The sequence below is a fragment of the Meles meles genome, chromosome 11 (assembly GCF_922984935.1).
Source record: "Meles meles chromosome 11, mMelMel3.1 paternal haplotype, whole genome shotgun sequence".
Lineage (NCBI taxonomy): Eukaryota > Metazoa > Chordata > Mammalia > Carnivora > Mustelidae > Meles > Meles meles.
Genome location: NC_060076.1, coordinates 4,986,211 through 5,007,467, shown reverse-complemented (window position 1 = coordinate 5,007,467; position 21,257 = coordinate 4,986,211). Strand labels below are relative to the sequence as shown.

Here is a 21,257-nt window from a genome sequence, read left to right as displayed (position 1 = left end):
AGCAGGTGCTCACTGTGCTGGGGACGTGGGGTCTTGAACTGCTGCTGCCCTGACATGGGTCCACCGTGGGACATTCCATCCTGTCCAGCCCCCTTCCTTGGGACAACCTGGCCACTTTGTCCCCCAGGGACAACCACAGAAAAGACGATCAGCTGGCCCCAGGATCCCAGTCCTGGGGGCAAGACAAAGGTAAGTCTGTGGGGAAGGAGACTTCCCAGATCCAGTTCCCAGGGACATACTCTGTGGTGGTGGTGGGGAGGGGGGCGGGTTTGCCCGGGACAGCTCCTGCTTGTACCTGTGGCTGTCGGCATACTTAGGAGGACTGCCACCCTTCACTCTCCGAAATGTCCTGATTTGGCCGTGAGACTTCATTACGGCCCCCCGTCACTAGTCCGTGGTTCCTGCACCCACGCCCCCCTACCCCCAGGAGTCGGAGGCTGGGCTTATTATCCTTCTAGTGGACTTGTCCCCAGCTTCAGCTCCCTGACTTTTCTTTTCCGTAAACTGGGAACACCAAGTCCTATTTTGCAGAGTTTTGAGAATTAAACAACGTAAATCTATGCTGTACGGAGCCAGCAAAGTAGCTGGGGCATCGTGAGTGCTCAAGAACAGATTTCATTAGCAAAACACAAATCATTCTGATGGATTTAAAGTGTCACCGATATCTTTGTGGCACTTTGTCATTATGCCCTTACCCAACCACACCAAAAAAAACAAAAAACAAAAAACAACCCCCCCCCCCAAAACCCTCTAAGTTTTCATATTTTTCTTCCAAGAGTTAAAAGTAGAGACTGGGGAGGCTGGCCCGCCTTCTACCAGCGCCCCGCGCCCAGGGCCACCCTTACGTAAAAGCGGCGGGTGCTGGAGCGCTCGCTCGCGGCCACCGGGACTCTAGCTGATCCTCAAGGATCCCAAGTGCGTCCTGAGATCGTCCCCGCTTTCTTTCTGGGGACATCGCGGCCCGGAGCGGGGAAGGGGCCCGGGGAGGTCCCGGGCGGTGCATTTTCCGCGCCCTCCAGCAGAGGGGCGGGCGGCGGGCGCGGCGTCCCGCATAATAGGCGCTTTGATGCCGGCGGCCGGGTGGCGGGGCGGGAGGGCCCGGGCCGGGGGGGCGGGGAGAGGAGGGCGGGAGGGGTGTGTCCGGCCGCTCGCGCCATCCCTCCGCCCCTCCGTCCCGCCGCCACACGCCGCCGGAGCTCGGACCCGGCGCCCGTCCCTCCACGTCGTGCCTCGCCGCGGCCGCCCAGCCCCGAGCCGGCGGGAGCCCGGTGCTCACTATGTCGCTCGCGCTCAGCAACAGGTTCCAAGGTAGGCGCCGCCGTCCCCGCGCTGTCCCGCGCCCCTGCCCCACCCCCACCCCCCACCCGGCGCGGAGTCCCCCCGCCCGCCACCTGCGCGCGCCGGGCCGACGGCGGGGTCCGCGGCGCGCGGCCCGGGGAGACCCCCCCCCCCAGCTTCCCGGGCCGCCTCTTTGTCTCCTGCAGGAGGGAAGGCGTTCGGCTTGCTCAAAGCCCGGCAGGAGCGGAGGCTGGCGGAGATCAACCGGGTAAGCGCGCGCCGCCCGGGGCCGGCTTGCGAGTCGCCCCCAAATATCCCAGCGCCCCTCAGGTCCCACCCCCGTCTGCGAGGCTGTGCCTGCCGCTACATCACCCCCTTCTCTTCCTCCTGTGGGCTTCCCCGATCTCCTCCCCGGCCCGCGCCCCGAGTCCAGGTAGGTCCCGCTCCGCCGCCTCCGCCGCCTCCACCCAACGCGGCTCCCGCGGCTCGGGTTGCGAGTTGTTACTCTTAGACTGGGGAGGTGGGGCTCGCCCGGGAGCTTTGATGCCTCCGGGCCGGGCCTCCCCGGAAGCCCGCCTGGGACCAGCGGCGAGAATTGGGCTCAGGGAGGGACCCCCGATGTCTCTGAGCCGACCCCCCCCCCACCCGCCCCGCCACCCGTAGGACAGCCGCGGGAGGGAATGGAGGCCCAGAGAGGCTCGGTGGCTGCCCCCGCGATGGCCCGGCAAGTCCAGGTGGGGCTGATTCTAGAACCTGGGGTCCAGACTGCCGCGTGGGTGCGCCCTCCCAGACAGAAAATGCAAGCCCCTCCCCCACCCCACCCCACAACGCTTTCCCACTCCAGCTTTTAGGAAAGGTTCCCTAAGACACTTGATGCTTTTCTTTCTGGACCTCATGGATTTCCTTACAGAAATCCCGCTGTTGCTGGGTGCGCCATGGGAGTTCCATAAACATTTCCTTAATAACCAGGTAAATTCTAGAAGATAAGGGAAAGTGTCAGGGCCTGCCTGGATTAACCAAAACTCAAAGGCAGCACAACCCAGGGTCTGGGGTCCCATGAGATCTGGGCTCAGGCGGGGCCTCCATCAGGAATCCCGATCTCAGAACAAAGTTGAGGCCACCGTGAGGGCTCACCGGGGAAGGTATATGGTGTGCATGGCCCAGCACTTGGCAGGAGGGCTGACTTCTGTGGACGGTGCTAGAGTTCCTTCCTAAGGTAGACACCTCCCAGATTCCCTCCCAACAGGCTGCAGGGTCCCCACTGAAACAAGGCTGGGCATCCCCCTGCTGGCTCCCTCAGCTGCTGGGCACCCAAGGTCCAAGCCCAGCTCAGAGTCCCCAAGTGGGAAGCTGGTGACGGTCAGCAGGGTCCGGGTCAAGACTGTGTGGAGATGGGTCTGGGGGCCGCACACGGCTGTCATATTTTGTAGTATTTCTTCTCGCCTGGGCTTGCAGTCTTGATTTTTTTCGGCGTATCTGGAACGAGGCAACCTATCTGATTTTATTCTGCTGGCTGTAGGAATCCCAAGCAGGGCTCTGGGGACCCAGGGTCCCTCTGAGTAATCTCTAGTCCCTTCCGGGCCATCATCACCTGCTTCTTAGGGCCATCCTGAGCATAGCTGGGAGGGAGACTGGTCGTGTGGCTGTGGCTCTCAGGGGTCCAGGCTGTTGGGTTCCTTCCCAGTTTACTCTGCAGCCAGCCCGCCCTTGGTCTTGGTCTTGGCTGCTCTTGCCCTCTGGACAGAAGCCTGGAACCCTGACCTCATACAGCCCCCTGGGCCACTCTACAGGGCGGGTTCCAAGCCGGCTGAATCCACCCACAGCCAGCAGGACCCTGAGCCAGAGACAGCTGGAGATGGGGGAGAGGGGACTACGGTCAGACAAACCACAGTTGCTGAGAGTGTGTGGGACTTTCATGCCAGCCCTGCCCTTAGTGGGGGGTAGTCGGGGGTGTTGTAGGAGTAGGCTACCTGGTGGTTTGGGCCGTGGACTGGCTTGGCTCAGAAGGGGGTGGGGCTGTGGCTCTCGGGGGGGCTGATCTGGACAGTGCCGGGACTGGAGAAAGTGAACAAGAAGGGGCCATGTGTCACAACCTTGGGACCCCAAAACCCAGAGAGGGCAGGCAACTGGCTAGGACCACACAGAAGCCGGTGACAGAGCTTGTCGTTTAGTGTCCTTTGACTGCCCAGAAGCTGTTCTGATCCCTGCCATGGGAACCCAGGCTGCTGTCTGGCTGCTGGATCAAACCAGAGGAAGGGGACTCCAGGATCAACCCAGAAGTTTGAGCTGTGCTCCCCCGTCCCCCACCTGCCCAGGAGGTCAGGGTCCTCCCTGTAGTGTGGAGTCCTGGGTGGGGGTACAGGGGTGGGCAGAACGCTTGCTGTCTCTGTGACCTTGGGCACGCCACTTGAGATAATGGCATTTTGGTTGCGGTGATTTTTCAGGGAGATAATCCTTGTAAAGCGCACAGCTTTCATGGTCCTTGTCATCGGTTTGTTTGATGCTTAAAGACGCGGGGAGCGGAATCCCAGGGGCAAGGTCTGATGTGAGCTGCAGCCCATGCTGGCTGCTCAGCGTGGGCCGTAACCTTCCACAGAGCAGAACCTTAGGCTTCCCTGCCTGAAGTGGGAGCAGAGATCCCTGCTCTGTCCCCGCGACAATCAGAGATGACCAGACAGGAGCTCTTTGCAGACCGAGGGAGTCACTCTGTTTGAGGGTCTGAGTCTGCTTCACCCATGACTGTGACCACAGCAGACATTCCCTGGTGTGCGTGGACTCTAGAGGGACCATGTTGGCAGCCCAGACTGGCTTTCTTTGGGGTGCAGCTTCACTGCCCCCACTGGCACAGAGCTCCTGGCGGGCTGGATGGAGCAGTTTCCCAGGGGCCTCTCGGAGGCAGGAACCCCTGGAGGATGGGGCTTCATGACCCACCGGCTGCACGGGCCTGAGCACCTCAGGGGCTGCTGCCCGGGGCCGAGCCCAGCCTGGCTGGCTGCTCTGGGGGCTTCTCCAGGCCAGCACCTCAGTTCCCTCGCCCCAGGGCCAGGCCAGCTTCCAGGGAGGGGAGCTCAGTCTTCGCTATTGTTGTTATAAGGGTCAGGAGCCAAAGTAGAAGGAGACTTGGGCGGACCTAGAGGTCCCGGGGGCCTGCATGGAGATGCACTCTTTTTGTTTTTGCTCTCATTTTTGTGATCATTTTCTGAGCACTTGGCAGGAGCCGGGCAGTGTGCCGGGAGCACCCGGGCATTATCTCATGAAACGCTCACTCTCATCTCGTGAGTGTCTGTTCCCATCTTACAGAAAACAAGACTCGCAGGGGCTGAGCGAACTGCCTGAAGCCAGCCTCCCTGCCTTGCCGTGCGTGTGCGTGTGTGCGCGCATGTGTGTGTGCACGCGCGTGTGTGGGCGTTCTCGGCACTGCTACAGCAGGCAGGACGTGCGCCCGCCTCCGACTCCCCCCCACATAGCTGACATTCCCTGAGCCTTCGTGGCATGGCAGGTGACCCCAGGCCAGCCAGGCCTGGCCTTATATGGCAAAGGGACAGATTCTCTCTGCAGCTTCCCACAGGGACACAGAGAGGCAGTGGGGCTGGGGGGTTACCCCGCAGAGTGCCCTCACCCTTGGGACTGAGCAGGAGGAGCCCAGAGGACGGCGAGGGCTGCATCTCGAACCCGCCAGGGGCCGGAATCTTGAACCAATAACGCGGATCGTGCCTTTGCCCCATACCAGGACTTGCTGTCATCTCAGTGACTCCGGATGGAGCGCTTGACTAGACAGATGTGCGGGAGGAATCTATAAACATCCCCGTGGGACAGGGATTCCTCAGGCTCATGTTTTAGAGATGAGGAAACAGCTCGGTGAAGTCACCTGCCCAAGGTCACCGAGCAAGAAAGTGGCAGAGCTGGGATGCTGACTCTGACGGCACCCGTGGCCCGCCCAGGACCCTGTCTGCCAGGTGGCTGCGGCCGAGCTGGGACACAAGCCTCTCCTGCTTAGGTGATAAGGATCTCTGGCTACTGTCCCGCCTTCCCAGCCCTCCTGGGTCGAGTCAAGGGCACTTGGCAGTCCCTGCAGCATTCAGGGGCCTAATGGTTATTTCAGAGCCCACACACCGTCTGTACTGGGAAGAGCTGGACAGGGCAGGCTGGGGATCGGTGCCCTGGTGTTACAGGTCCCCTGTCCTGCCCCAGCCTAGGGGACCTCTGAGACCCGAGCGGGGCATGACACAGGTGTGTCTCTTTTCCTGCGTGCCCTGTGCCACCCTGCCTGCCCCTGCCCGGGTGAACGAGCCCAGCTGGCCTCGCCGGCACCCATCTCTCTTGCTCTTCCTTAATATATTATAAGGGAGATGGTGATAAGCGGCCACGTGAGCCTCTGAGGATTCAGTGTCCGCGCGGGTACAGCCGGGCTCGACCTTGGCGTGGCCGTGTCACAGGAAGCCGGGGATGGAATTTCTGTCAGGGCCGCTTCATTTGCATAGTCCGTGGCGTGTTTTTCTTGGGCTGCCCCACCTGCTGGCAAGGATGCTGCATCCAGGTGAGGCCCCGGAGCCACCGTGGGCCACGTGAGCCTGCTGTCCTTGTGGGGGCACCTTCCAGGCTCCCGCAGCGCACCAGGCCTCAGGCCCGGCACGGACCTGGCGCTGGCCCTTTAAGAGCCTGTGGGTGGCGTCACAGCCATCTGGGCCCAGGCCCACCATGGTGCTGCCTGTCCTTGGGGGTTTTGCCCAGGGCCGCAGCCACCAGCTCCTTGGATGGCCTCCAAGATGGTGATATCTGCCCGCCCCCAAATTCTGCTTCAGCTGGTACATAAGGACAAGGACGGAGGGCCGGGAGCAAGCATCCGGGAGCAGGTGCTGGTGGTACCGGCCCGGAAAGAGAGTTAAGGGGGGGTGGGGTGGGGAAGGGGAGAGCAGGCGGGTGGCAAGGGATCTGGAAGGCCAGACACCGTACGGGCTGCCAACCTCTGCCGGTCTTGGAAATATTCCCTTCCGGGCATAAGTGCCTAGATGGGGCTCCCAGGGACGGGGGGCGGGTTCTGATGTGCATCAGAGGCTGCAGAGAACCAAGAGAGGCAGCAGCGAGCAGGTGTGCCTGTGGGCACCGTCCCCTGGGGCTGAGACGGGAGCGCTCTGTCCTATGTGGATGGCCCGTCGCTGCCAAGTCTGCCGGGTGTCCAAGGACAAATAAAAGTTTGCCCTTGCAGAGGGATGGCCCGAGGGTCAAGGCTTACCAGGAGGACTCCGTGGTGCAGTGTGGGACGGAGAGTTGTGGGTTGGTCTCTGCCCTTCCGCTGCTCATGTTGATCTCTTGGTGAGGCTTGGGTTTACGCTTACGCTGAGTAAGTGTGCTAGGAGCCAGGCTCTCTCAGTGCAGTTAGCTCATTGAATCCTTACACCAACCCAAGGAGGAGGTTCTATTGTTATGATCACATTTTACAGATGAGGAAGCTGAGGCCCAGAGTGGTAAAGCAAGTTTCCCGGAGCCACAGGGCTTGCAAGTGCTGGAGCTGGGATTTGAACCCAGACCACTTGATTCAGCCTCCCTCCCCAAGCCCTCTGCCCCTCACACCCTGCTCCTGGGGACTTGATGAGGGTCTCCTGACCACTGTGGCTTGAGGGAAGACTTTCCCTTCGGGGGCCTCAGTTTCCCCAGCAGCCCTCATCCCTGGAGGCCCTGACAGCAGTTTCTGCAGCTGGAGGAAGTGGTCTCTGGGGACAGGGAGTTGGAGTGGGAGGGGGGCACGGGGTGGAGGACCGCATCCACACACCCTCCGCGTCCCACTAGAGGGCTATCGAGTGGGTCCCTGACCTCCAAAATAACCTCCTTCTGCAGCAGCCTAAGAGGAAAGGTAACACACAGAGTTGACTTTCTTTGCCCAGAAACCTGGCAAACCTGGGCCAGGCCACCGTCTCCTTGTTTGAGGCAGGGAAGGAGCTGGGTGGTGAAGGGAGGTACACGTTGCTTGTAACGTTGAGCAGGTTGAGCAACGTCTCAGGGCCTCAGTTGTCCCATCTCTCCAATGGGAATACCCGGAAAGAGGAAAGAGAAACCGTAATTAGCCCAGGTCGGGGGAGGGGTAATGATGTTCTGGACGGCGAGCTGGGGGGTTGTAAGTGGACTGTACTCGTTTAAGTGTTTGGAGGTCCCAGTAACAAACAGCTAACATTCATGTAGTGTTCGCTAGGGACCGGGCACTGTACGAGCACTTACCTGTATTTGTGGCTCGCTCTTCTCTGCCTGGGGACCCAGACACAGGGCAGCTGTGGGTCCTGGAGTGTGGACACACAGGGTACCTGCCCACTGGGCATCGCTGTGCCCCCGAGGCTTGGCAAGGATCCCGGGGAAGGGGGCGGGGGGAAGGACGCCTGGAAGTAGGGAAGCTGTGGGCTGTGCATGAGCAGGAACCAAGGATCTGAAGCTTGGAGCCGGGGCGGGAGCTGGCAGCCCCATCCATGGGAACTCCTGTTTCTGCTGCCTACCTGCCCCCTCCCTGGCACCCTGCCAAAGGCCAGGTCCACACAGCTGCCCTAACACCCCACCCACGCCTGACCGGGTCAGATGCCTCTCCCAGTCCTGGTCACTCTGTGGCTCAAGCCACTGTCATTTGGGGCTCTAAGGAAAAATGGGATTCCCATCTCTGACCCCTCCAATGTGTGTCGCACGCGTACGCGTTTGCAAAGCAGCCCCACCGTGTCTGGGCTGAGAGTAGAGAAAATGATTCTGGGCTGAATGCCAGGCTTCTCCGGTCCCTTGGCCCATGTTTCCTGAGCACCTACTGTGTGCTAGGCACAGCTGGGTGCTAGGCATCTCTGGGGCATGAGATAGTAAGGTCATCCTCCTGGCACCTGTGGCCCAAGGCTTGCCTCCCCCTTGGCCTCCTTCCAACAGCCACTACCGTGGGTTGCTTGGATTCCTTAGCTCCGTGCAGGGAAGGAGCCCAGGCAGCCTTCACTGTGGACTTGAATCCCAGCTCGGTCGGTCACTTGCCGGCTGTGTTGAGTTGAGCAAGTTCTTTATCCTCCCTGGGTCTCAGTTCGTTCACTCAGCCTGCAGATGTTTCCTGAGCATCTACTATGTGCAGCCTACACTGTAGTGGGGGGGCAGGCGGGGAGACAGACCTTGGACGACACCCTTCGTGAGCATCACGTTGTGAACTGTGTTAGCAGATGATTCATCCCGTGGGATAAAAGGGGCCGCACAGCAAGATAAGGGGGGTTGGGAGTGGAGGGGGGGGACTGCAGTGGGCAGGATGGATGGGGTGTGCCTCCTTGAGAAGGGGTGAGTTGAGCCAGTGCGTGAAGATGGTGAGGGAGAGAGCCACGCAGGGGGCGGGCAAATGAGCACTGCAGGGAGAGGGCACAGCCAAAGGCAAAGGTCCCGATGTGGGAGCAAGCCTGGCATGGGGGAGGCCAGACAAGGGGCCAGGGTGGCCGAGGCACTCATTTTAGCCATGGGGGGGGACGGGGGGTGAACACCAATAAAATAGCACGTTAGGTGGTCGGAAGCGCCAAGGAGAAAACTGGCTTCGTCGGTGAGAAAACAATAATCATGCCCCCCACCCCACCCCGGGCACAGCAGCCAGCCGGGGGTCGGGCCCAGTGCACAGGAGACACTGCCTGGTTGTCCTGTGATCGTGCGCGTGTGGTTTTCCTCCAAGACTGGGGCCCGTGTCCTACCCCTTGAGCCCAACCTGCCTGGGTCTCCACAGGGGGTTGGTACCTGTTGGGGACAGGCTCTGGCTGGTGTAGGATTTCTGGCCGGCCAGAATGGGGGAGCTTCGGGAGGGCCTCTAGGCCTCTCAGCAGAGGTTCGCAGATGTTGGGCCTTGCCCATGCCCTTGTGCCTCCCATGTGAAGGTTTTCCGGTTCCCGAGATGGTGAAGCTGAGGGAACATGGGGGCAATGCGGTGAACCAAACATAGGCTAAATGGAATCCACTTAAAAATTAGGAATTCCGGGGCGCCTGGGTGTCTCAGCGAGTTAAAGCCTCTGCCTTCAGTTCAGGTCATGATCTTGGGGTCCTAGGATTGAGCCCCGCATTGGGCTCTCTGCTCGGCGGAGAGCCTGCTTCCCCTCTCTCTCTACCTGCCTCTCTGCCTACTTGCGATCTCCGTCAAATAAATAAACAAAATATTTTTTAAAAAATTATGAATTTCCTGGGCGCTAAGGAGGCTCATTTGGTTGGTGACTGCGTTCAGCTCAGGTCATGATCCCGGAGTCCCAGGATCGAGTCCCGCTTCGGCTCCCAGCTCCGTGGGGAGTCGGCTTCTCCCTCTGACCTTCGCTCTCATGCTCTCTCACTAAAAATGAAATCTTTAAAAAAATTATGAACTTCCCACTTTCACGAAATGTCTTTGATGAGAGAGAGAGAAGGGGGAGGAGCCGAGGGAGAGGGACAAGCCGACTCCGTGCTGAGTGCAGAGCCCGCCACGGGGCTCCATTTCAGGGCCCCCGGATCATGACCTTGAGCCGAAACCAAGAGTTGGACGCTCGACAGACTGTACCACTCTGGCGCCCCCGGAATGTCCTTCTTTGAACTCGTGGCAACAGTCGGTGGTGATTGTGTAGAGTTTCCACTTGGCAAAATAAAACCTTGGCAACCCTATCTTAGCATCTCCCTCTATTTTTACTTTTTTGGGAATTATTTTCTTCTGCGTTATCCCAAAGTCTGGGAAACAGTGACTGAGGAAACTAGTTGTCCCTCTGCTGTGCAGACCATGGGACCTGTGACCCCAGGAGGCATCTGGTTTGCTCAGGGCCACAGACAAGACTTAATTGTCCTACTTTGGGTCCGAGAATGGGGCGGGGGGTGGACAAGAGCGACGAGACGGAGCCGAGAAGAAGAGAAGTCCTGGACAGAGCCAGCCAGAAGGAGGGTAGCCCAGCTCCGGCTAAGTGGGGGCAGGACCCTGCATGGCACGTGGTGACAAGGTCCGATGTGTGGCTGATCCACGTGGTGGGCCCTGGAGAGTCCCTGTGGTTGCTGCTGGAGGCCAGGACCCTGGAGTCCAACAGACTCAGGTTCCAAACTGAACCTGCACCTTCCTAACTCTAGGACTTCAGACAGGTCATCTAACCTCTCTGGCAGGGCCGTTCCTACCCTAATGAGACAGCACAGTGCCCTCCCAAAGCAGAAATCTGCACCGACCAGAGCCCGTCCACAGTAGGTACCGATCCCCTCTAGGGATCCAGGCAAATTGGGCTCAAAGGGTAGGACAGAGCCCCCAGAACCAAGGAGGGGAGCCGGACTGGCAGGTGGGTATCTCCTCTGTCGAAGGGGGTGAGGTAATGGGGGGGTCGTGAGCCTTGGAAGGGATCACATTCTCCTCGCTCTTAGCCGCGCTGCTGCTTCTTGAGCTCGGACGAACATGCCTGGCACTAAGCATTCACAGTGGGTTATCCCCGTCAAGGGGCAGGTGCCTGAGGAGATGGGTACCCTTGTGCCCATTTCACAGCTGGTGAGGAGGGGACTGAGACCCAAACCCAGAGTACGTTATCTTCAGTTATTCTCCTATTCGTTCTCCTGCATTAAAGGGGGGTTTACACGGCAGGCTGGACAGTCTTGTGTCCTGACTCGGGGGTCGGTTAGTGGGACATGCCCGCAGGAATTTAGAAACAGATGGAGGGGCAGGCCCAGACGACGTTTAACGTCATTCTAAACACAAACTTCTTGTCATTTTTACAGTACAGACCTTATTTCCCTGGTCTCACCTGGTCCCTTGATGCCTCAACCAGAGCCGTGTACCCTGTGGTCCCTCAAATGGTTGGAGGGGGCGACGCCTGTGTCCGGTCCGCTTAGTAATGAGGAAAGCGAGGTCCAGGGAGGAGAGGGGATTTGCGGAGTCTGGTGCTAGGATGAGAACATGCCCTCTGCTTTCCCATCTGAAGACAGGCTCTAGGGCGGCTTGAAGAGCAGCAGCAAGGCAGCAGGACGCTATGCCCAGCATAGCAAAGGCTTACTAATTAGCAGCATTTTGTTTTGAAGCCCGATGAACAGCTGCTATCCGCCCATCTTTAAGTGTCGGGGTTAGGGATACGAGCTCTCTGGGAGTCGGAGCCGAGGTGAAGCTCTGCCTGGGTGAGCCTCAGTTCTGTCATCTGTAAAATGGGAGTAATAATAGTAGCTACGCTGTGGGCCCACTGGGAGAGCCCAAGAGATCGTGCGGTCAGTGTTTCATTCTGGAGGCTGTTGTTCGTGTCCCCTCCTGCGCATCTGCCTCTGAAAGGCATCATTTGAGCGGAAGGTGGCCCTGTTTTACAGCTGAGGACACAGACGAGAGAGTAGCTGACCTCCCAAGCAATATACAGTCATTTTCTGCTAGAGCAGAGACTAGCAACGCACTGGCTGCTGTTTCCTGAGCACTTACTATGCCAAGAGTCATACGGACACTTGCCTTGGATTCTCTTTCAAACCTGAGAAGTGGCTGCGATGACTGTACCCATTAGTCAGATAAAACCATAGAGGAATAGGGAAGAATTAATAAGCTTGGGTCACGCACTGAAGAAGTGAGTGCTGGAAACCAGGCAGCTTGTGTGTGGGGCTCACAGCCTCATGGATCTTGGAGCTGGGGTGACCTGGGGGAGGAGGGCCAGTCCCTGCGCTGGTAGTTCAGAGGCTGGCTGGAGGTGTTTAGGGCAGACCCTTCCTGCCCGAGGGGCAGATTCCTGCAGATCTGCCTCTGGGGGTTGACAGGAGGCCAGGACAAACACCGGAGCCTCCTGTACTTCCCCAGCCACCTGGCGTGGGAGCAGACGCCAGGACCACGGGCCTACATGGCAGCAAGTTGTGCCTGCTGACCCGGGACTCAGCGCTGTCCTTTCACTTTCAAAGGAGTTTCTCTGTGACCAGAAGTACAGTGATGAAGAGAACTTGCCAGAAAAGCTCGCGGCCTTCAAAGGTGAGCCAGGGCTCTCTGCCCTCCCCCTCCCCGGGAGAGCTGGGCTTGGCCCCCTAGCACATAGGATTCCTTACCCCACAAGGCCAGCCTGTGCCCCCCTGTTTCTTCCAGAACGCCCTCCTCCTGGAGAGCTGTGAGAGGGGGTCCCCAGCCACGGGCACAGGCACTGGTCCCTCTACCTGCTTCCATGTCACTCCAGGCGCCTCACCCTTGCCCAAAGCCCCCGCACCCCACCCCACCACGGCTGCCTGACAGGCGGGGCTCAGGCTGGCCCCTGTCCGCTGCTGCCCAGGCCCTGCTCGCTCCCGGGGCCCCAGCACACAATCAGCCCTTTGTAGCAGCCCTGGCCTCTCCCCTCCGCGGGGGAGCGGCTCGGGAGCCCCTGTGCAGAATGGTCGTTTGTGTCGCCACAGTGGGGCAGGGGGCAGAGTTTCTGCCCATTGAATCCCAGCAGCACGGGATGAAAAGAAAACAGGGCCCGGGAGCCCGCGCGGGGAGGGGGCGGCATAAAGGTCCCTCTGTTCCGGGCCCTGGCGCTTGGTTCCCAGCCAGCAGCTCGAAAGGAGAGGAGCCCGGCACATAAGGAGCCCAGCAGACCCGCCTTTCCTGCCTGGGAGATGCGCTCTGCGCGCAGGGAGCCCTGGCCGCTGGAGGACCTCGCCAGATCGCCTCGAGGCCGCACCCCCGTCCCCCTCCCCCCCAGGCTTGGCACTGTGGACGTCCTCCCTGCTCCAAGGCGAAGAGCCTGCCAAGTGCTCCTCAGACCGCTCCCAGCTTCGTTGTCCTCAGGCAGGACCCCGATGGCGAAGCATTTGTTGAGTGTTGACCTTGTGGGAAGCACTTGGAATGCTGTGTCGTGAGCTCCCCGACTCCTCCCAAGTCAGCCGGGAGGGAGACGGGTGCGACTTAAATTTATAGATGAAACAGCTCGGGCTCTGAGAGGTGGGGGTCCCTTGTGTGGGGTCACACGACCTGCCCATGGCAGAGTTAAAGGCTTGATCACATGTTGGTCTCTCTCCAAAGTCCCCCCGCTCTGAACCATTATGCAAGGGGGCTGTTTCCATGAACTAAAAGTAGTGGGATAAACACCTCCCCCTCCCCCCGTCCCTGCCCCGTTCCACCCACCCCTGCCGCCGCCCCTAGGAGAGCCATACAAAGGTGAGGGAGGACAGGGCCCTTTGCGTTTGATCAGAGAGCCTTAACTCAGGGTCTGTAGGTGAGGTTTGATGGGGAGGGTCTGCGGCCCCCTGGACACTGTATGTGCCGCTTTGCGTCAAGGGCAGGTTCACGGCATTTCTCTCGGGAGAGCACCAGATTTTCAGTGGTGCCCACAGACCCCCCCACCCCCGACAAAAGGTTCAGAACCACAGGGATTCCTTAAACTGGTGATTCCCACACCTGGATCAGAATCACCTGAGACACTGTAGAACCTACCAGTTCCTCACCTTACCCCACCCTTCCTAAAGTTCGGGGCCTGGCCATCTGTTCCAGTCACTTTGGAGTCACTGTGACTCAGCCGGCCTATGCTGGCGGGAACCTGGGAGGAAGCAGCTGGGAGGAAGCCCCACTTCAGCAGAAGGTCACAGTGGCCCCCTAGTGCCTTATTCCATGGCGCCTGTGGGAGAGGGGTGCAGGCAGGGAGAGCTCTTTCTCCAGAGACAATGGCGGAGATGATGGGACTCGTGTCTAGACCCCGAAGTGAGCCGGTGAGGAGAAGGATGTGGGCTCCCTGGGGATGCGGCCAGTTGCCTTCGAGGGCGTCTCTGGGACCCTGCTTCGGAGCTAATTAATCCCAGTTTTTGCCCTGTGATTTCCAGAGAAGTACATGGAGTTTGACCTGAACAATGAGGGCGAGATTGGTAAGTGAGGCCTCGACTGTGCAAGGGGAGGAGGGTGTCCTCGCTGGAGGGAGGACCTGAGGGTCTGGAGAGACCCACTGGGCCGTCTGTGTGGGGGAGGGGCACACACCGAAGCTTCCCCGATGGGCCAGGCCAGCCCACCAGTCTTAAGCCTCGACCCACTGCCCCCAGACTCTTCTCGCTGCTTCCCTCCCACGCACCTCCCTGCACACGTCTCAGCCTTCCACGCCAGGTGCCACCCCTGCCCGGGGTTGGAGATGCTCAGGCTCTTGACGTCCAGGTCCCGGGGAACTGGCGGTTCCTTTGTCCTTGCCTTTGTACGCTGGCCGGCATTGGACATGGTGCTTCTGTGTACGTAGCTTCCCTCCTCCAGCAGACCCTGACTGTATCGTGTGGTCCTGGCGTGGGGGGTGACAAACGCCTGTCCCATGGCCCTTGGGTCCAAGACCATGCCTTGACCTTCACGAGTAACGCTATGACATGGTCAAGGCCGGCTTAATTATCCCCATTTTACAGACAAGGAAGCCAGGCTCAGCAGGGTGAACTGACTGGGTTGGGGCACGTGGCGGTCAAGTGGTCGCCCCAGGGTCCAGATCCCAGCCTTTTGTTCCCCAACTGGCTCTCCCTAGTCGGTTTGGCCCCGAGCTCAGTGTTGCCGCCTCGGCAATGTTTCTACCCCTCCTCCGCCTTGTCTCCTTCTTATCCTTTTTAAATATTTTTATCCTTATTTTCCTTCAAGAAGAAAAATTGGGGTTATCAAACTAATACATCTTCATCATAAAAACTTTTGGAAAACGCAGTAAGGCACAAAGACAAAAATAAGTCAGCCACAGCCTTCCCTCCCAGAAATAACTGCTGTGAATATTTTGGTTTATGTATTCCCACCCTTTATTCTAATCACAAATGCTGTTTTATAACCGTGTTAGAACCTCGTTTTAAAAAATAATATATTGTGAGTGTTTTGACATACGATGGATTTTTCTTTTGAAATATAATTAATGGCTGCATAATATTCCATCACGGGCCAGACCGTAACTTACTTAGCCAGTGTTTTAATATTACGCATTTAGAAAGCTCCAAGTGTAACTACTTTTGCTAGTCCTGTGAAGAGCGTCTTTGTACGTGAATCTTTGTCCAGATCTCCGATTATTTCTTTAGAGTAAATCTTGGGAATTGGATCTTCTGGGTCAAAGACTTTTTTGAGGCATCTTGCCAAACTGCCTTCCAGAAAGGTTTTGCCAATTTCAAGCCTGGCCAGCAGCATGGGCGGGGGGGGGGGGGACTCTTACTTTTCCCTGCAGAGGGCTGCCTAGTTTCTTTGAAATGCCCTGGACATTCTGGCACCTGGGGGTCTGGCATCTGTCCTGCCCGCCCTGCTCTCGAGTGAGCTGTCGTGCCACACCCCTGCCCCCAAAAATCGGTCCCCCGTCCCGCCTCTCTCCCACCACCCTCTGCCGACCCATTGTTCACAGAACAATCTGGAGGAAATTGCCTAAGATCGGGGGAGCAGGGAGGTCAGAGGCATCGATTCTACAGAGAGTAGTGACTTTTTGGTGCCTCCCTTGTTTTTCTTGAATTTTGTTCCTTTGTTGGTTTTCCTGCTTTGCAGGATATCTTTGACTTCCTCGCCCGAGGCGGGAACCCTGGGACTGCGGGGTGGGAGTGGCAGGTGGAGAGACGCTGCCGCCCAGCACCCTGCAGGGTGGCTTTCCCTGCCTTGGGTCAAGCCTACTCCCTGACCCACCTTGCTGGCAGTGGCTCCCCGGGGAGCTGGAGCAGGGCCACACAGCTCCCCCTGACCTTGGGGCGCAGGAGACCTAACAGACCCTTAACGGCCCCATTGCTGGACACCTGCTTTGTGCTGGACGCCCTCTCAAATGATCCCGTCAGCCCATTTGATGGCTTATGTGGGCAGAGTCTCAGAGAGGTTAAGTAGTTTGCTCCAGGTCCACAGCCAGAAAGAGCAGGACTGGGTTCCAGCCCAGGTCCCTGTCCCTAACCACTACCCTGTACTACCTCTGAAGAGAGCAGGGATGGTGTGATGGGCTCATCCGCCCGGGAGGAGAAGGGCCCTGGACTGCAGTCCCTGAGCAGGGGCTGAGAACCATGGAACTCTACCGGCTTCCTCGCCTGGCCCGCAGCCTGTCTCTGCTTAACAGACCTGCTTTTCCTCTTGCAGACCTAATGTCTTTAAAGAGGATGATGGAGAAGCTTGGGGTCCCCAAGACCCATCTGGAGATGAAAAAGATGATCTCAGAGGTGACAGGGGGGGTCAGCGACACCATCTCCTACAGAGACTTTGTGAACATGATGCTGGGAAAGCGGTCAGCTGTCCTTAAACTGTGAGTACCCCCTGCGTCTTCCAGGGCCTCCGAAGGCAGAGTCGTTGTGTGTGGGAAGGCCACGGCCCAGCCAGGAGGGAACGCCTCATGGGACCTGCTGGACGAGGGTCTTGATTTCTCTGAACCCAATTTCCTCATCTGTCATGGGCACATTAATACGTACCCAGAACATTCTGGTAGAATGAGTGCTCAGGAAGCAGAATGATGGCGGGGATGATGAATCTACTGTGTGGGCGCCTTGGGGGGTGGGGGCTTAGTCAGTTGAGTGTCTATCTTCAGCTCAGGTCATGGTCCCCGGGTCCTGGGATCGAATCCCGCGTCGGGCTCTCGGTTCAGTTTAGAATCTGTTCTCTCCCTCTGCCCCTCCCCCTGCTTGTGCGCTGTCTCTCAAATAAATGAATAAAATCTTAAAAAAAAAAAAAATCTACCGTGAAACCTTCTGAGCCTGGGTTTCCTCATTTGCAAAGTGATTCCACTACCCCACGAGGCTGTGGAGAGCATTATATATTTAACACGCGGCTCTGAAAGAGAGGCAGAGTTCAAATCTTGATGCCGTTACTTGTCCCCTAATCAAGTCTGGGCAAATCCCCTCAGGTCCCGGGCCTTAGTTTCTTGGTTTGTAAGGGAGAGATGATGGTGAGTCTCTTGTAGGAAATGTCGTCCCAAGGGCTTATGGTGTGACGCATATGAAGGCTGCAGCCCAGTACCTGGGTCTCGGCAAACACCTGGTCTGTGGTGGCCAAGGTCACGCTTCCCAGCCCCTGCCCCCGCTGCAGAGGGATACCCTGGAGAGTCTCTGGTTTTGAACGTACGAATGTCAAATACATCTGCCTCATTTGTTACAAAGCGGGGAGTCGAGGCCCAAGGAAGCTGAGGACCTGCTCATGAGCCCACGGTTCAACCTGCAGAACCTTCTAGTATGAGGAGGGGGTGGGGCAAGGGGCATGGAAAACCGTCCAGGTCAGACCACAGTACACCTGGGATGCCGCGTGTCACAGGTGGCAGCAACGGGAGTGTTGATGCGCTCAGAAAACACCCGAGGTTTAGTGCGTCTACTGTGTGGTCGGCTCTGGTCTACCCAGTGACCCGTTAGATGTACCATTTATTAATTCGGCAAATATTTATTGAGCACCAACGATGTACCAAGAATTATTCTCGGTGTCAGGGACACAGGAGTGGCTGGCCTCATGGAGCTTACGTTCTCATGGCAAGAGACAGACAAGAACAAAATAAAAAACCCAAGAAATTAAAGCTCCAGATTGCCATGGTGTAGAACCAAGAAAAATCATGTGGGCAAGAGGAACAGAGAGGGAGGGATAGTGGGCAGGGAGGATCTCACTGAGAAGGCAACACTTGACCAGAGCTTCGAGGGAGAGAGATGTGAAGAGATGAGCCATCCGATGAAATGAAAAGCATTCCAGGCAGCAGAACAAGCAAGTGCAAAGGCCCTGAGGCAGACTGTGCTTGTATGCTCAAAGGAACAGCACAGAAACTAGTGTGTCTGGCCATCAGTGAGTGCAGAGAGTGAAGGATGAGTTTGCAGAGATGGGCAGACCAGGTGACATGGGGCCTTGTAGGTCTTGGTCCCACTCAGCATTTGGCAGTAATGTGGAGGGATGCCACTGGACGACTCTAAGCTAGGGGCTGACTTTTAAAAGCCTCTGGCTGCAGCAGGGGTGCGAGTGGCAGGAGGGAGGCTGTGCAGGCAAGAGATAGAGGCCACTTGGCCTGGAGAAGCTGCAGTGAAGGTAGGCAGAAGCTTCTGGAATCAGGAATGGTTTGGGAGCCCAGATATGTAGAGGAGGAGTCAGATGATCCCAATCTATTTGGGGTGAGTGATGTTGCTATTTACTTTAGGGGGAAGAGCGGTGGGGGGGGGCAGGAACTGGGAACTGAGTTTTTGAGGGATTAAGTTGGAAGTGTCCTTTCGACATCCAAGGGGAGAGGTCAGGGAGGGCCCGGGTGTGCAGATCAGCTCGGAGGTAAGCTGCTTGTGGACTGTCACCCTTTGGATGGGATTTATAGCCGGCGGACAGAAAGAGCCCACCCAAAGGGTGACTACAGGAAGAGTGGGGGTACTCCAAACAGCTCTAGGGTTGTTGGTCCTTTGGGCACCCTTACTTCCAAATGGAAACTGAGCGCCAGTGGGGTTGTCCTTGAGTCACCAGCTGGGAAACAGTAGGGCTGGGATTCAAATCAGGCTGTTTCCCTTCAGAGGCTCCATCCGGAACCCCTGTCCTCTACTTCCCAGATGCTACCTTGTTTTTGAGAGAGAGAGAGAGAGAGAGAATGAGCAAGGGGACGAGGGAGAGGGAGAGAGAGAATCTTAAATAGACTCCATCCCAGAGTGGCGCCTGATCTGGGGCTCGATCTCATGACCCTGAGATCATGACCTGAGCTGAAATCAAGAGTCAGATGCTTCACCGACTGAGCCACCCGGGCGCCCCAGATGTTACTCTTAAAACCTTGGGTAGTTTTTGAAGAACTGAAGGGGTTTTGAGCAGAGCCATGACCCAGCCTAGCTCTGCCTCCTTTAGGCAGCATGGGTAGGGGAAGACGCATGGCCTCGAATACAGAGATCTTTGTACCTCAGTTTTCTGTTCTGTGAAATGGGACCAGCAGCCCCTTCACATAGAGAAGATCCCACTGGAGAATGGATTCGGCTGCGGATCCTGCAGACGTGAGGGCTGGGATGATCTCTCCCTGGATGAGGGAAGGAATCCTAATCTTGCCTTCTTTTTTCCCCCCTCTGTCTCCAAACCAGAGTCATGATGTTTGAAGGAAAAGCCAACGAGAGCAGCCCCAAGCCGGTTGGCCCCCCTCCAGAGAGAGACATTGCCAGCCTGCCCTGAGGACCACCATCTGGATCTGCTCCTGTTCCTCCCTCCTGCTTTTGCTGCCCTTCTTGATTCATCGTGATTTGTCTCATTTGTTTCGTCTGGTCGTCGTGCGTTTGTTTCGTTTTCTATCAGCAAAATCAGTGATCTCTTTGTAAAGCACAAATTATCTGCCTTAAAGGGGCTCTGGGCCAGGGAATTCTGAGCCTTGGGGACCCTCCCTCTCGTCTTCCTTCCTTCCCCCTTCCCCGTGCGGAAGGGCTGACATCAGACCAAAACCTGGAGGGGGCAGCCAGGACAGGGAGACTGGAAGACAGTGATCTTCATGCTTGGAGCTGGCACAGTCCGTCCTTCTAGGGTCCCTGAGCTAAGTCCAGGTTTGCTGGCCTGGCCCTGATGAGGGTCACAGCCCCTCTCAGAAGACCCTAGAGTGGGAACCGTACTTTCCTTGGACAGCTCTGTGGTTCTGTGCTCTTGACTCATCTAGAGCGTGACCACCCACTGTCCCACCTCCCCCGCTGACCCCCTCCCCCCCATGCCACACTTCTCATCCTCAGGGAGGCGACAGAAGGAGAGAAGAGGGGCTTGGCGATCTGAGCCCTTCCAGAAGGTTCCAGAAGGAATCCTCTGGTCTTGCCCACAGCCACACCTTTACAGGCAGCTCGGAGGAAAAGTGCAGCCCCCATGTCCTTTGTGGGAGCAGAGCAGCAAAGGTCTTTAGGGGTGGAAAGAAGGCGAGGGGGCTTGGGAGGGGTGTCTGTTCGGTCTGGTGCCACCTTTTGGGGAGGATGCTGAGGACAACAGAATAGGAGAAGGAGGAATAGAATGCTCACGGCAAACAGTCAGCACCACTAATAAGCCAAGACCTGATAGAAGGTTTCCTTTCTGATCCGGATCTGCTTGAAACCTGACTGCTCCCCCATTTGCCTTCCTGCCATACTCCGCGCATTCATTCATTCATTCATTCACTCATCAGTCATCCAACGGATATTTATTGACCACCTATTATAAGCTTTAAGTCCCCCCACTTTGTCCTGACATGTGCCTTGCCCTCGAATCCATCTCTCCATTTCCAATCACCCAAAAGCTCAAGCTTGGGGTTGTCCGTTGTGATGGACTCCCAAGGTTTGAGAGCCCTGGTCCACTCCGTAGGTTATCTAGACTGATCGTCTCATTTCACAGGTGGGAAAGCTGGTGCTCACAGGGATTAAGTGCCTTGCCAAGGGGTTATCAGGAGACAGAAGTCTGGACTGGAACCCAGCTGTTTGGATGCTTGCCCATCCTCATCTCTGCTCTGGGCTGGGCCAGGAAGAGGCAGTCTCCTAGGTCAATACTTGGGGAAGGCCCTGGGCCAGAACTCAGCCTTCCTAGTGTCTCCATGTCAGCACCAGGGGTAGGATAAGGGCCTGGCTCCCTCTGCAGTTCTGCCTTCCCTAGAGCTTCTCTGCCAAGTGACTTATCAGAACTCACCCAGGAAGGTGTCCTACTCTGCCTCATCTTGGCTGAACAGGGACGCCAGCCTTGACCCCATCTGTGTTCTGGAGTCCCTTACCCTGCCCACTCAGGACTTAGAGGCACTCATCCCTTTTATCTATTTATTAAGCACCTGCTCTGGGCCAAGAGCTAAGAACCAGGTAGTGAAATGGACAAACTCGTGGAATTTAGTGGGGGAAGTCAGAATCAGGCAAGGACCCATGGGATGAATGTTATGGAGACAGGGGACTGCGGGGTGACTGCAGGCAATCCTGGGCCCAAGACTGAGCAAAAGTCTTGGAGAAGCCCTCGCCAAACTTTGAATGGAAATGTCAGGGTGCTGTTGGAGGTGGGAGTCGGTGTGGCCTCCCTGCAGCTCCTTAGTGACCCATAATCAGGGACCTGACGAGCTGCCCTTGCAGCAGCTTGAGGGAGTGGAGCTGGTAGGGGCTGGGGAATTGCCCAGGTTGGGTTAATCCACTAGTCGGTCTCAACCAGTTCAGGAACAGGATTATTTGGCCCTAACTGGCTGACCTTCAGCTGCTTCAAATGCACAAGGCTAGTTGAA

At 57.5% G+C, this 21,257-nt stretch overlaps 1 protein-coding gene across 1 annotated transcript; it reads left to right on the top strand.

Moving 5' to 3' along the window:
* Positions 1 to 1,156: 1,156 nt before the first annotated feature.
* Positions 1,157 to 20,254, top strand: AIF1L (allograft inflammatory factor 1 like). The gene is made up of 6 exons (XM_046023595.1): positions 1,157 to 1,308; positions 1,485 to 1,546; positions 12,112 to 12,178; positions 13,996 to 14,037; positions 16,217 to 16,379; positions 19,144 to 20,254. Exons 1-6 carry the CDS (start codon positions 1,278 to 1,280, stop codon positions 19,229 to 19,231), a joined length of 453 nt encoding a protein of 150 aa, XP_045879551.1. The 5' UTR covers positions 1,157 to 1,277; the 3' UTR covers positions 19,232 to 20,254.
* The last annotated feature ends 1,003 nt before the right edge of the window (positions 20,255 to 21,257 follow it).

What these genes read in the sequence shown, in the direction of transcription:
- AIF1L (XM_046023595.1), top strand. Translation starts at nt 1,278, where the DNA reads ATGTCGCTCGCGCTCAGCAACAGGTTCCAAG. An exon ending in GGCTGGCGGAGATCAACCGG is followed by an intron (nt 1,547 to 12,111) that starts GTAAGCGCGCGC and finishes TCACTTTCAAAG; the next exon opens with GAGTTTCTCTGTGACCAGAA. An exon ending in CGGTCAGCTGTCCTTAAACT is followed by an intron (nt 16,380 to 19,143) that starts GTGAGTACCCCC and finishes TCTCCAAACCAG; the next exon opens with AGTCATGATGTTTGAAGGAA.